The sequence below is a fragment of the Heterocephalus glaber genome, unplaced genomic scaffold, assembly GCF_053883595.1.
Source record: "Heterocephalus glaber isolate CG9 unplaced genomic scaffold, H.glaber_assembly_v1.0 deba00001504, whole genome shotgun sequence".
NCBI lineage: Eukaryota > Metazoa > Chordata > Mammalia > Rodentia > Bathyergidae > Heterocephalus > Heterocephalus glaber.
In genome coordinates this window covers 7,622,269-7,635,541 of record NW_028258324.1, presented here as the reverse complement: position 1 = coordinate 7,635,541, position 13,273 = coordinate 7,622,269, and the positions used below count along the sequence as shown (strand labels likewise).

Here is a 13,273-nt window from a genome sequence, read left to right as displayed (position 1 = left end):
GAGAAACAAGGCTTCCTGCCCCAAGCCAATGTGTGGATGCAGATCAGACTCCTAGTGGTCCTGATGTTCCTCTGGCCTAACCTTGCTAAAGAGTGTACCAATTTCTATTTCCTCCCTCTACATTCACCCATTTGTTGAATGCTAAAGTTTGCAGCTGTGACCTGACTATAGGGTGAAATGAATTAAATTAGAGGACTTCTGACAAGTGCAGGCCCTTTAGTCTTAATGTCGGGCAGAACTTACTATTTGTTGGTCTCAAATGTCAGCTGAGGCCAGGATAAGTCCTTGTCACTCCAACTTCCTCATTCACTGATAAGACCTAAGGTTATTCTCACCCTGGTGCAATTGTTTCAGAAGCAACAAAGCATACATGACAAGTGAGGTTTGCAACAAATAGGCTTTTCTCTATAGCTCATCACTCCAGCTGGGCATCCCTGCTATTTTTGCTGAGTAGTCCTAAGAATGGCAACATCAATGACAACTCATTGCTTGTCTATCATTATTACAATGAAAAGTTTGAAACTCTAATTCTTACTCATTCTTTGGAGCTGAGATGGGTGGAGAGTATAAAACAAGTTTGTTTTGTTGCGCACTTGATTAGACACTTGTATAACCAAATGCCCATTTCCTGAGAATAATTCTTGGCATTTACAAAAGGCAGGAGTCGGTACATAGTAGCATTCTCTTTACACCCTGCAATTGGAAATGCTGGTGTTTCCAGATAGATAAGAGTGGAGAGAGTAAACTATCCAGGTTCTCATGGGTAAGTATCCCTTGCTTTTTTTTGAGCAATGACAATGTGGATTCTGAAAGGCATTGCATAACCTACTCTTAGAAAGGCTATCTCATCATTTGGGTGGTATTGTGCTTGTTAGAAGCAAGTCCCTGGGTCTATCCCATACTCAAGGGCAGGGACTTATACCATAGCATGAATTCCAGGAAGCTAGGATCACTGGACACTGTCTTATCTAGAAGCTACCCACCACAGTGATTTATGTTGTTCCCTAAGAATGAGCATGGCTTTGATTCTTTTAACCCTTTCCTGCTTTGGGAACCATGAATGGCATGCCCATCTGGACTTCAGTGCCTTGCCAAACTTCTTTTTCAAAAGGGATGAAAGAAGGAAACCAAGGGATGGGCAAATTCTGCTAAAAACAGTTTCCACTGTGAAAATGATTTAAGTTGTCATTGCATGTATCCACTGACAGTGGATTGTGAAGAGGACTCCAATTACTCCTGTCAGCTTGTCTGAACATCAGTTTCTTGATGACTTACTTTATAGCCGCCTAATGAATACATTAAAAATAGAACTCTAGAACTTGGAGACATAGAAGCTGCATATTTAGACACTGGACTCCTTTCCCATCCCCCACTTTGCAAGAAGCTTTGGTGATAATTTGAGATCATTCCAAGATTCATTTACATTATCTTAATGTGCATTTCAACATTATCCATCTAATTTTGATACAGATTCCTCAGCAAAAATTAAGCCACCTCCTAATTGAATTGACTGAGTTATTATTATCATCTTCTTGTGGCATAGACTGTAGGAGGGAGGAAAGGAGGGAATAACCTGTATTAAGAGGGTCTATGGATGAATGTTGGAATATAAACAGACATAGATGTCATATTTTCAAGCAGAGCTGTGGAATATAGAATTTTGTAGAGGAAAAAGTTTAAAAATAGAGCTGTAGTTATATGACTACTATCTCCTCCTCTTGTTTCCTTTTGTGCAGATTGTCTCCCAGAGAAAGCTTTCCAAGTCTTTGCTGAAGCAGGGGAACACAGCAGGGAAATCCTCCATCACGGTGAGCCTTCCCAGACACCCTTTCTGCAGCCTCTGCCTAGCTGTGGTACCCAGTGGACTGACTGGTCCACACCACACCTAGAAGCAGACTCTCTGCCTACTGGGAGTCCATGCTACAACTGCTGAGCTGTCCCAGTCACCTCTGTGTGTTTTCCTTCTTTCCCTTTCCTGACAATGTAATCTCAATCCTTCTACCCTGAAGAAAAATGGGAAAGGCAAAGTATTTGGAAGTGAGGTCACTCATTTCTACTAAGCACTTCTGCAATTGCAATACACTTTAGTAGAGGAGAGTGTGGTGGTGTTGAACATACGAAGAATGTGAAACTGCCTGGGGTCTTCATATTGTCAAAGCTACCTGTCTCTTTAATAACATTTAGTTCAAGGTTTATTTTGTTGCCTAAGAAGCAGACAGTCCATCACTTAACACTCCTCTTACACAGTTTCAAACTATGCTGTCTGATTCAGTAGCCACTAGACACATGTGATTATTTAAGGAAATAAAGTACTTAAAATTAAAGCAAATACTCAGTTCTTTAGTCACACTAGCCATATACTGAGTGCTGCTATATAGGGTGGTGCAGAGTATAGAGCATTTTTAGTATCACAGGTTGTTCTACTGAGAAATGCTGAAAGTATTTCTAAATAGGAGACTAAAGTTTCATTCTGGTACTTTACCATCTTATATGAGAGCTTTTCTGAAAGGTAGAGAAAACAGTATATCTATTTAGGTATGTGTGTGGGAGAGAAGAGAGAGAAAAAGAGAAAAACAGACAGAGACAGAAACAGAGACACAGAGAGGCAGAGAGAAAGCAAAATTCAAATTGCTAGGAAGGCTAATTTCCAGGAAGCAACATTCCTTTCTTTTAACACTCGTTTTTAATTTGAGAGTGACTGATTTATTCTTTTTAAGCAAAGTAATTTTTTTTAAGTTCAAAAGAGCTCCCAGTAGTGAAAGTCATGGCCATTCTCATATGAACTTACCTGAGTTTGTTGCTTGAATATTTTACTTATCCTTCTATTTTTGTGATGCTGTGGGTTAACTTTACAGTACCACTGAGCTACACCCCTAGCCCCTTCTGCTTGAATATTTTAAATGACACTGCAATGTTGAAGCTTTTTTCCGAGTGCCATGTTCAATAATGAATCAACTAGTCTTTAAGACCCTAACAGTGTTCTAAAAAACCATGGATCCAAAGACTTACTCCCGGGCTGGGGATTTGGCTCAGTGGTTTCGCCACCTGCTGCGCAAGTGCAAGGACCTGAGTTCGATCCCCGGTACCAAAAAAAACAAAAAAACAAAACCAAAGACTCACCCCCAAAGCCTACAACCCCTTTATGAAATTTGTCATAGGTTTTTCCCTAGGAGGGACCCCCCCCAAAAAAAAACCTAATGTTGCTGCCTGTTTACTAAGAAGACATCTTAGAAATTTTCTTCTTTTATATACATATGCAAAATTTTAATCTTCTTTTTACTTTTAAATATTTAAATACTCCTCTTAATCTCAGGTCCTTGTGTCAAAACATTGGCTTAAATAGCTTCAGCAAAATACCTGAAAATGTGTGTGAGATTTTTGAGGCCTGTTCGGCTAGAAAAGATCATAACTTTTATTATCTTTCCAGAGGTATCTGTAACTACAAAATAGCTAAGAGCCACCACTCAAATGCAGTGTAAAAGTCACTAAGATACTAAGAAACAAAAGAGAACTGAATAAAAAAATACAAATAGGATTCCTGAATTATTAAAAGGCTCTTGAGTTTTTCCCATATACTTGGACTCAAGTTTTAAATTGTAAGTTGCTCATACTTTTTTTTTTAGTCTGTCACTCTTTAGACAACCTTTTTAGCTTTAACATTAACTGTAAATAACTTAAAGTTTTCCAGAGCCTACCGGTGAGTATTCAGATAATAGAAAAGTTGAGCTCAGATAAAATGGAGATACAATTAAATTAAATTTTAGTATCCCAAAATGATCAATTTGATATGGATGTTCATGTGCTGTGGTCTCTGAATACACAGTAAAATCCTAGCCTTATATATATATGTGATTTCACCTATATACAATTAGAGTGACCTCCAGATTTTTGCTGATTTTGTGGTTATTGGGTTTTTTTCCCTTTTTCAAACTTCTGCTCCAAGGCTTTGAGATTCACTGGCTATTATATGTTGGAAAGTGACTTATGAAAGAGCCTCTTAGACTGTATTATCTTTTAACTTACTATAGATTTTTATCAGGAATTCTCAGGGTTTAGATCCTATGTTCTCTCTCCTGCTCCCTCCCTCTCTCTCCCCATCTCTCCCATCTTCTTCTCCCTCTCCCCCTCCTCTCACTCTCACTCTGTCTCAGAAAGCTCAAGGACAGTCTTTTGCAAAATAAGAATTAGAATATTTCTTTGACAACCATACAACCATTGTTCTGGAATAGACAGAGATCAGTTTATTCCCACATTCCTTGTTGGTCTGACTCAAAGAATAGAGAACTATTACTGTTCTTACCACTTTGTAATTTCCCAAGTAGGAACAAAATATATATATATATATAGTTATTCGTGGAGGTACCATCCAATACCAAGTGACCTTTAAAGGAAAAAGCTCTTCCTAACTGCTGCTCCCAATATGTTTCTATTGGGAGTTCTATCTCTCATAGTCTTATCTCTCATAGTCTCATATTAGCATAAAAAGAAGTCTAGTTATCTAGTGCTGTCTCTTCTAGGGAATTCCCTTTAATACCTGGAAATAGTGTGCCATGGTCACTAGATTTGTGGAAAATCTCCTTGACCAACATCTGTCCTTGATTTTTGCTGGCTCATAGATTTCTGGTCCATTCCCACTGTAGCTGATGTGTGCTTTGTCCTTTAGGTGATTGCTGAAGAATTATCTGGCAATGACGACTATGTAGAGCTTGCATTCAATGCACGGAAATTGGATGACAAGGTAAAATGTTTGGCATTAACCTTACTGAAGGAAGTAATAAAGCTAGCACACATGGTTTAATCAGATTTATCCCTGCAGCTGTTTTTATCCTTTCAACCCATATTATTAAACCGATCAAAGTTTACAGAGAGGTCTGCAAAGTAAAACTTTTCCCAAATTGAGAAACAGTTAATGAGAAGGGGATGGGACTGTAATTAAAACAGGACATTTTTATTACATTAAGACTTCATTTGTTTCCAAATGCCATAGGTCAGATGCACAAGAAAATTTGATTTAACCCCTTTGTAAGGGACATTATAAGAGAAAAGAGAAGACGTGAAAAGGAAGAAGAGTGACATTTATTAAACATCTGTTTGGCAATTACAGGGATAAGAGCTTTTCATATATATCACATCCAGTCCTTTGCACAAAGCCCCATGTACCAGGAATTATTAACACTTTTTCAGATAAGGAAAGAGATTTAAAGACAAAATACCTTGTCTAATGTCACTGTATGCATTAATCCAGAACCTCTGAGTAACAGACACCAAGACACAACTATATATGCAAGGATTTTACTAGCAAAAATGTCTGTGTGGAGAACTTAAAGAGAAAGTCGGAAAAAGCCAACAGACCTCCCCCGCAAAAAAATGTCTGACCATGAATGAAGAAGCAAGGGAACAAAGTATGGGTGGAAAGCTCCTGGAATGACACACAGACTAAGGAAGTTTCAGGATGTCTTAAAGCCAGAGTCAGCCTCCGGGACATCCCACATCTCCAAGAAAGGATCCTGCTTTAATATCCCATCTGCACTCAGTGACTGGCTGGGAGCAGCCCCCTGAAGCCTGGCCACAGTGCAAATGCAAGGATGAATTTCAGAGCTCAGCAGTCTGTAACTCTCAGTCAGTTACATTCCCTGTGGCTGCAGGTCTTCGAGGCACATGTCCACAGCCACTGCATCCTACTAGTAAGTCTTTTTACCTTTTTATTTTTTGAGACAGGATCTCACTAAGTCTCTAAGTTGCTCATTCTGGGCTCAAACTTGCTATCCTTCTGCTTCAGCTTACCAGAGTGCTAGATTACAGTCATGTACCATCATGCCCAATTGGGAGTGAGCTTTTAACTCTCACCTCCCTCAACTGTTCTGCTTCTTCTCTTTCATTGTCTCCTCGAGTTTCAGAAGAGTTCCCAAAACTGCTCTACAGTGTCTTCCCCAGTTCAATTAAGAACCGTTGCCTCAGTATGTAACAGTTTTAGGATACTCACTTAATAACCTATAATGGTTTTTTTTTCCATTTAGTCATCTCTGAAGTACTTCTAATGTACCAAGCAACTGATTTACATTACAGTGCAATGCAAAGGGACTTGGAGGTTTGCTAGTGGGACCATTAGCTCTGAGGTGTTTGAACAGTGTCCCTTTAGTTAGAAGAATACTTCCTTGTGAGCTGAAAGAGCTTCTGCAGCTCTTCATTCAGTGCTAATGACAATTTCTACCACTGGCTGAACTGATGGTCCAAGGCTGTAGCCACTACCAGCCTCAGAACCCCAGTCATTCACAATAGGACTGTGTAATTTTCAGACTCCTGGTCATCCAGAAAACAAAGCAGAGGCCCTTACTCCATTTTTGACTGGTGGTAAATGGCCTCAGGTAGAAAGAGACCAAAGTCACAGAATCAGGGTATAAGATGATATCATGAAGATCAGCTCACACAAGTTTTTCAGGAAACGAAGGCTCAGCAAGGTCTACTGACTTACCCAAGGACACATTACCACTGCTTTGGTTTTCTAGTGCAGCCTAACAAACCACCTAAAATCCTAGTGACTTACAACAAATATTTTATTGTATCAAGTGATTTGGGGAGTCAAAAATTCTGTCAAGGGCCGGGGATTTAGCTCAGTGGTTCTGCTGCCTGACTTGCAAGCGCGAGGACCTGAGTTCAATCCCTGGTGCCAAAAAAGAAAGAAAAAAAAATCTGTCAGGCTTCAACTGGATCTTTCTTCTCCTTATGATGTTGATGGCAGGTAAGCTTGTCTACAGAGTGTAGGCTAGCTTTACTCACATTCCTGGCACATGGGTGGCCAAAAGTCTAGGTCAGCTGAGACAGTCAACCAGTGTACCTATGTGGTGGTTTAGTGGAACCATATTTCCTAGAGTGTGCCTTGGTTGTCCTAGAAAGAGCATCCCAAGAAAAGCAGGTGGAAGTTTCATGGCCGTTTCTGATATTACCTTGGAAGACATGCATCATCATTTCAACTGCATTTGTTGGTTACAAGTCATAAGGCCAGCCCAGATTTAGGAGAGGAGAGCTAGACTCCAGGCAAAGTCATATTGTACTGAAGCATATGGACAGTAAACATTGTGGTGGTCATCTTTGGAAAACTCAATTTGCCAAAATGTTTTTGTGATAGAACCAGAATAATGCAGTGCAATTATTTTATGTTACAAACAGAAAAAATATTTTCTAGAGGTTCTCAAAGAGGACCCTTTTCTAGCTTTTAGCATTAAGCAATTTTATAGCTACTTACATTGTTAGTAGTGGAACATATGTATTAATTGAGAAAATATCTCATCAGTAAAAGCCACTGTGAGATAAAGTTCTCTGTTTTCTATTGCATTCATGAATATCATGAAAATAACTGATTTCTAAATACATTTAATAACTGCAACATGAAAATGTGGGAAAGTATGCCATGTCTGCTTTAGACAAGAGTGATAGATCTGAACCCTCAGCCCCTTTGCAGTAACTTTGGCAGCACCTGTTATCTAAGTACCTCAAGTTGAAAGCCACTGCTCTAACCCAGCTGTCTTCCTACCTAAAGCCACATATATTTACACTCAATAATACCAGTGACAGAGGGATTCCATCAATTGCCTGTCTAAAATAAGAGTAAAGATGGATGTTAAATTGTGCTTAGGATGTGTAGGAGACATGGTAGTTTTGCCATGTATTTTAGGAAAAAATGAAACCACAGAGAAGGAAGGTATGGGTGTGCTTTTAAAGTGGTGTTCAAAATCCTTAGATCCTTTCAGGAGAGTTCATGAGGTTAAGTCAATTGCCATAATAATACCACGGTATTCGTTTCTTTCTTCATTCTCACATATAAACAGTGGAGTTTTTCAGAGGGTAGATGATACTTAATAGCACAAGACATTGGATACAGAAACAGATATGAGAATCTTATTGCTTTCTATTAAGCCAGTCACTAAATCGATTTCCAAAAATGTAAAATAATATCATTCTCGGTATTTTTAAATCTGGAAAATATAATTATTTTTCATTTAAAATGCTGTTTTTATTATTATGTAATGAGATTTTAATATAACAAGTGAATATTTTAAAATTTTATCATTCTTACAATGTGGTAATATTACTAGATATAACACACATAAACAAAAATTCTGAGAGGGAGGGTCCTCAATAATTTTTAAGAATATATAGAAGTACCAAGACCAACGTTTGAGAACCACTATTGGATGGTGCATAGGGAACACTTAGTACTTTTGCAGCACAATGACTGAGAAATGTCTCCTTCCTTTAGACAGAAGCAGTGATTTGAACTTTTCCAACGCTGTTCAGCAGATTAGAAGCCATCTATCCAGAATGGAAATCTGTAGTCTCTGAAATCTGAGAGGCCTTCACTGAGACCCAATATATAAAATAGATTAGGTTTGTAAGAAATAACTTATTTATCTAAAATTAGCACAATCCACTTAGTGGGAAGAGAGGCTTTCTAACTTCTAAGGCATATCTGTCACATTAGCAACCACTTAACAATCTAACAAATAGAGATGTGAATATAATAATCTCTTTGGAGCATTAAAGCTGACAAGGTATTTTTCCCCCTCCTTTTCCTGAGCAGGTATTCACATTGGTGTACTGAAACTGGTTGTCACACTGGTGGTCTCCACATTTGTAATATTAACCATTACAGCTGCTTTGAAGCTAATTTGATGGAGTGGTGTATAAGTAAGCAAATCTGTCTTCAAAGTAGAACATGGCAAACTTTTTTTGTAAAAGGGAAGATGGTAAAATTTCACACTTTGCTAGCCATATGGCCTCTGTGCTGTGATTTTACTCTCTTCACATATACCTGCCTGGGAACAGTGACCCAGTCTACATTAATGATAGAAAATCATAATTGTTGGGCATGTACAACATGCAGGTGTCAGGTATCTAATCTGCATTATCTCTAATGCTCATAACCATATTCCCAAAGGTGGGTATTTTTTCCATTTTACAAATAGAGCATAATGAAGTTAAAAATGTGCCCAAAGTCGTGGGCTAATAAGCTATATATTCTGGATATGACTCTGCATCTTTCATCCAATTTATTCCAAAAGTCTAATATTTTATTTTTGAGATTACTATCATGGAAATGCACTGTTTCACTTTTTTCTCTTTGTTTCTTCTTTTTAAACTGAAGTGAAATATTTGTGTGTATTTATAAAATACAGTGTGATAATTTGATGCATTGATGCAGTGTGTAAGGAAGATCAGGGTAATTAGTATTTTTATCTCCTCAAATATTTGTCATTTCTATGTGTTGGAAACCTTAGGATGCTTCTCTTCTACTTATTTTGGATATCTCATAAATTGTGTAGTTACTCTGCTATGCTGTAGAACACTAGAATTTATTTCTGCCTAGCTGTATTTTGGCATCTGTTATCTGACTTCTCTCTGTGCCTCTACCACTCCCTTCCCAGTTTCTTTTTTACTGTTTGTTCATTTTTTTGTACTGTTTGTTCATTTTTTAAAATTTAATTTTATTGGTACATTTTGGGTATACAATATAATGACATTCATCTTTGGAAATTTGCACCTTTACATAATTTCTCCTGGTTCTTATTTTTCCCCCTCCCCCTGCCCTCCCTTCAACCCCTCCATCCCTCCCTATTTACAAAGACTTTGTTTCCATTTTTTCATTTTCTCATATTAATCCCATTCCCTTCTATCCTTTCCCCTACCCCTCCCACTTCCTCTTCCCCTTTGCCCTTTTTCTTCCTATTTCTACTGTCCACTATTCCACCTTCTCACTTGACCAAATATCCTTTATATCAGGCCATATGGAAGAGTATTATGGTCTCCAGGATATTAAAGAATTTCACTACAGTAGAACTTCAGTAAAATACCCAATTCATTGATCTTCATTTCACCAAATTGTCCCAAAGGCCATTTTAATGCTGATGGCCAAGCAAAGAGAGCTGAGAATTCCAGAATAAAGTGACCATACAATTAGACCTAGAGTTGTTCTTTGGAAGCTATAAATATCTGAATGTACACTTGATGTTTTTGAGCTGCTTGTGAGCTGTTTTGATTCTTGAAATCAGATGTCCCCTTAATAGTAATAATCCTTGATATTTACATAGTGCTTTACAAAGTGTCTTCCTGCATTCTGTCTTCTAATAATCATAGCAGGCAGTATTTCTGACTGTTAAGCATGTGCCAGGTGCCAGATTCATGTGCATCAGTTTCTCTGCTTTCCCTACACCACTATGAGGCAAAGAGTGGTATTCTTCCCACTTACTGGCAAGAAACTGAGACTTGGAGGAATTAAATCTCTTCTCCAAGACCATCCAGATTTATAGGTGGTGGATTTGGGATTTGAAAGGAATTCTAAAACTAATGTGCTACATATTAGATTTTCAGATACTCGAAGGCAGGGACTCTATTTGGTCTTTATTTGCTTAATTTATTCTGTGCCCTCCAGACATCAACTTTATGCTAACCCTATTTTACAAAGAATATGAAGTAAAACAGAGCATTTAAATGTATTACCAAATGAAAAGAATAGGATACTGAATTGAACACAGAGGATGACTACATATACATATTTTTAAAGGAAGAAAGAAAATTATATCAGATTCTAAAGAAGATTCTAGAAGATATGTACAGAATTATGAGTAGGCTTATGGTTTCTTTTCTTCTCCTTTTTGTCATCTTTGTATTTTTTATATTTTCTATTTTTAAATAAAATGATTATAGCAAAAGTTTTAAATTATCAATAAAAAGGAACAGTAATTGATAGAGTTCTTCCACTGTGGTCAGCAGTTTTTGAGTATAATTCACAACCTCATTCCCTGAGGGACTGATAATTTATTTAAGGAGGCAAAGCCTGAGCTAGTAGAGAGGGAGCCCCAGGGCACACAGGAACAAGCTAATGTGGTTCACATCTACCAGGAAAGGGAGCAGAGAGGGAGGTTCCAGTCTTTTTTAAGATGAGTGTAGAAATAGAAAGAAGCCTGAGAAGAAAATGTCTTGCTAAATGTATAGAGAAAGGAATCAGCTAGAAGTGCGTCTGGGAAAGAAATAGGATATCTGTGGGAAGAGACCAGGTCTGTGGGGCAGGCTTGTGATGAAAGCAGATATTGTGGGTTTTTGACAAGGTAAAAGTGTGATAATCCAGTACTTTTAGAACTAGAGCAGAAAGATATATTCAAAACACTGGGTGTTGGCAAAGCATGGGGTTTAGTTCCTGATTGGGTAGGGAGGAAGAGAGTTATTCCACCTCCCATCTTCTCTCTATCTGGTTAATCCTACAAAGTTTCTAGATGGGTAGTCTTAATTAGGGAGCCAATCATATTATTTTCCTGCTCAAAATTCTCCAGTGGCCCCCTGCTTCCTCAATGAACACTATAACAGTATGTCCTAAAATCTAGACACTATGGAAGATGCAAAGGAAGTAGCAAGAATATAAAGGAAAATAAAATATAGTTCCTCTTCTCTGAGAATTTATAATATACTGGGCAAAAATCAAATGTACAAGAAGGATGTAGATCGATTCTTCTTTCAGTAATGAAGCTCCTGTTTGTTTTACATCATTCTCCCACTGAAAACAACTATAAGCACTAGAAAAGAGACATCTGTTTGAAAGTCCTAAGGCAGTCAGATCTGAGGGCCAAGAAACTGGAAGAAGAGAAAGCCATGGAAGTGATTCAGATGTCCTGGACAGATTTCCTGCCCAAAGCTGATTTCTGAAATAGCATGGATATAGAGGCTGGGAACCCCATCAGAAAATAGCTAGAAAGAACAGAGAATCTGAACACCAGTCTGGTTACTTCCTAGGCCTGGGAAAGAAAAAACAGAATTCAAGGTAATTAAGAGAGTTAGGATGCTTCAGAGAAGAGAATCAGTTCAACATCCAAGGGGCTTATCCTCCCATGACATTCACAGATTGGCAAATAGCAGCATGAAGGAAGTTGAAGGAAAGCCTAGAGCCAAGAGATAATGGAGATTAAACCAAGCCCTGGAGAGTTTCACAAATATAAGTGACATTGAGACTGGCCAAGGAGGAGCAGCCTTCGTAAACACTAAGGCTTTCAGTTAGAGCACTCTAAAGACTAAACCCAAGGACTTAAGGAATCAGAAATACATTGGGCTTTTTATTAAAGGCTTCTGAAGAAATCCAGCCTCTGTATAGCTTAATCCTAACTGAATTTAGGGGACTCCCCTCCCACCACCACCAACTGTTTGCTAAAAGCTAAAGATTCATCTAAAACCTTTATAATTTTTCTTACATGGTGTTTATTCAAAAAGTAACAAGAAGCAAAACCAAGAAACAGATAATGAAAACAGATCCTTAGGTGGTCTAGATACTATAGTCATCACATATAGGCTTCATAACATTTTTTTAAATTGATACGTGTTTACAATACATAATATTTACATTCCCTGTGTGGAGTTTTCATATGTACATAATACATCTTCATTCTTTTTTTCATCCCCTTTCCCTCTTTCCCTCCCCTCCTTCCATCTCTTGATCCCTTCCCCTTTGAAAAACATCTATCTCCCTACTTCCTATTATCTTTTATTTTGCTCCTTATTTATAATTTGGGTTTTTCATTACAAGAGAAGTCCTACGATATTTAAGTTTATGTGTCTGACATCTCACTTAGTATTAAATTCTCAAGGTGCATCCACTTTCCTACAGATGACTCAAGTTTGTTTTTCTTTATGGCACAGTAGTACTCCATTGCGTAGAAATACCACATTTTCTTTATCCAGTCATCTGTTGATGGACATACAGGCTTAACATGTTTAAAACATCAGATGTAGTAATTTCAAAGAACTGGAATTTCAACTGATGTTTGAAGAATGCCTTGGGGTTCCACCATTAGAAGCTCCTTATTCTAGCAAAGGGTGGGCCACGGGGATGAAGAACAAAGAAGAATGGTGTGCCTGATCACAGGGCAAGGAGAGGAGAGTGTGGGTGGAACAGGCACACGTGTTCAGGAAGAGATGAGGAGCTGGCCTCTGTCGACAATAGAAAGCCAGGGTTGAGTCATGTTGATTAAATCTCCCCAACTGATCAGGTTGAAATCAAATGCAGGAGGCAAAACTTACTTCTATTTATCTGTTTAGGATTTCTTCAGTAAATCTGACCCATTTCTGGAAATTTTTCGCATGAATGATGATGCAACTCAGCAGCTTGTGCACCGAACTGAGGTAAGAAAAGTCGTATTAGTTACTCCTGTGATTATAAATTGACCTGTTTTGAGAAACACTTTGTATTTTTCAAAATTTCATTCATTCATTCATTGTAGTGCTGGGGATTGAA

At 38.1% G+C, this 13,273-nt stretch overlaps 1 protein-coding gene across 2 annotated transcripts in view; it reads left to right on the top strand.

Annotated features, from left to right (window-relative positions):
• The window catches only part of Cpne4 (copine 4), a 535,814-nt gene that overhangs the window by 374,147 nt on the left and 148,394 nt on the right, over positions 1 to 13,273 (top strand). For both annotated transcript variants that reach the window (XM_087186153.1, XM_004834230.3), the window contains exons 4-6: positions 1,737 to 1,808; positions 4,664 to 4,738; positions 13,078 to 13,161. In XM_087186153.1, the coding sequence (XP_087042279.1) occupies positions 1,737 to 1,808; positions 4,664 to 4,738; positions 13,078 to 13,161 (231 nt within the window). The remainder of the gene's footprint in view (positions 1 to 1,736; positions 1,809 to 4,663; positions 4,739 to 13,077; positions 13,162 to 13,273) is intronic.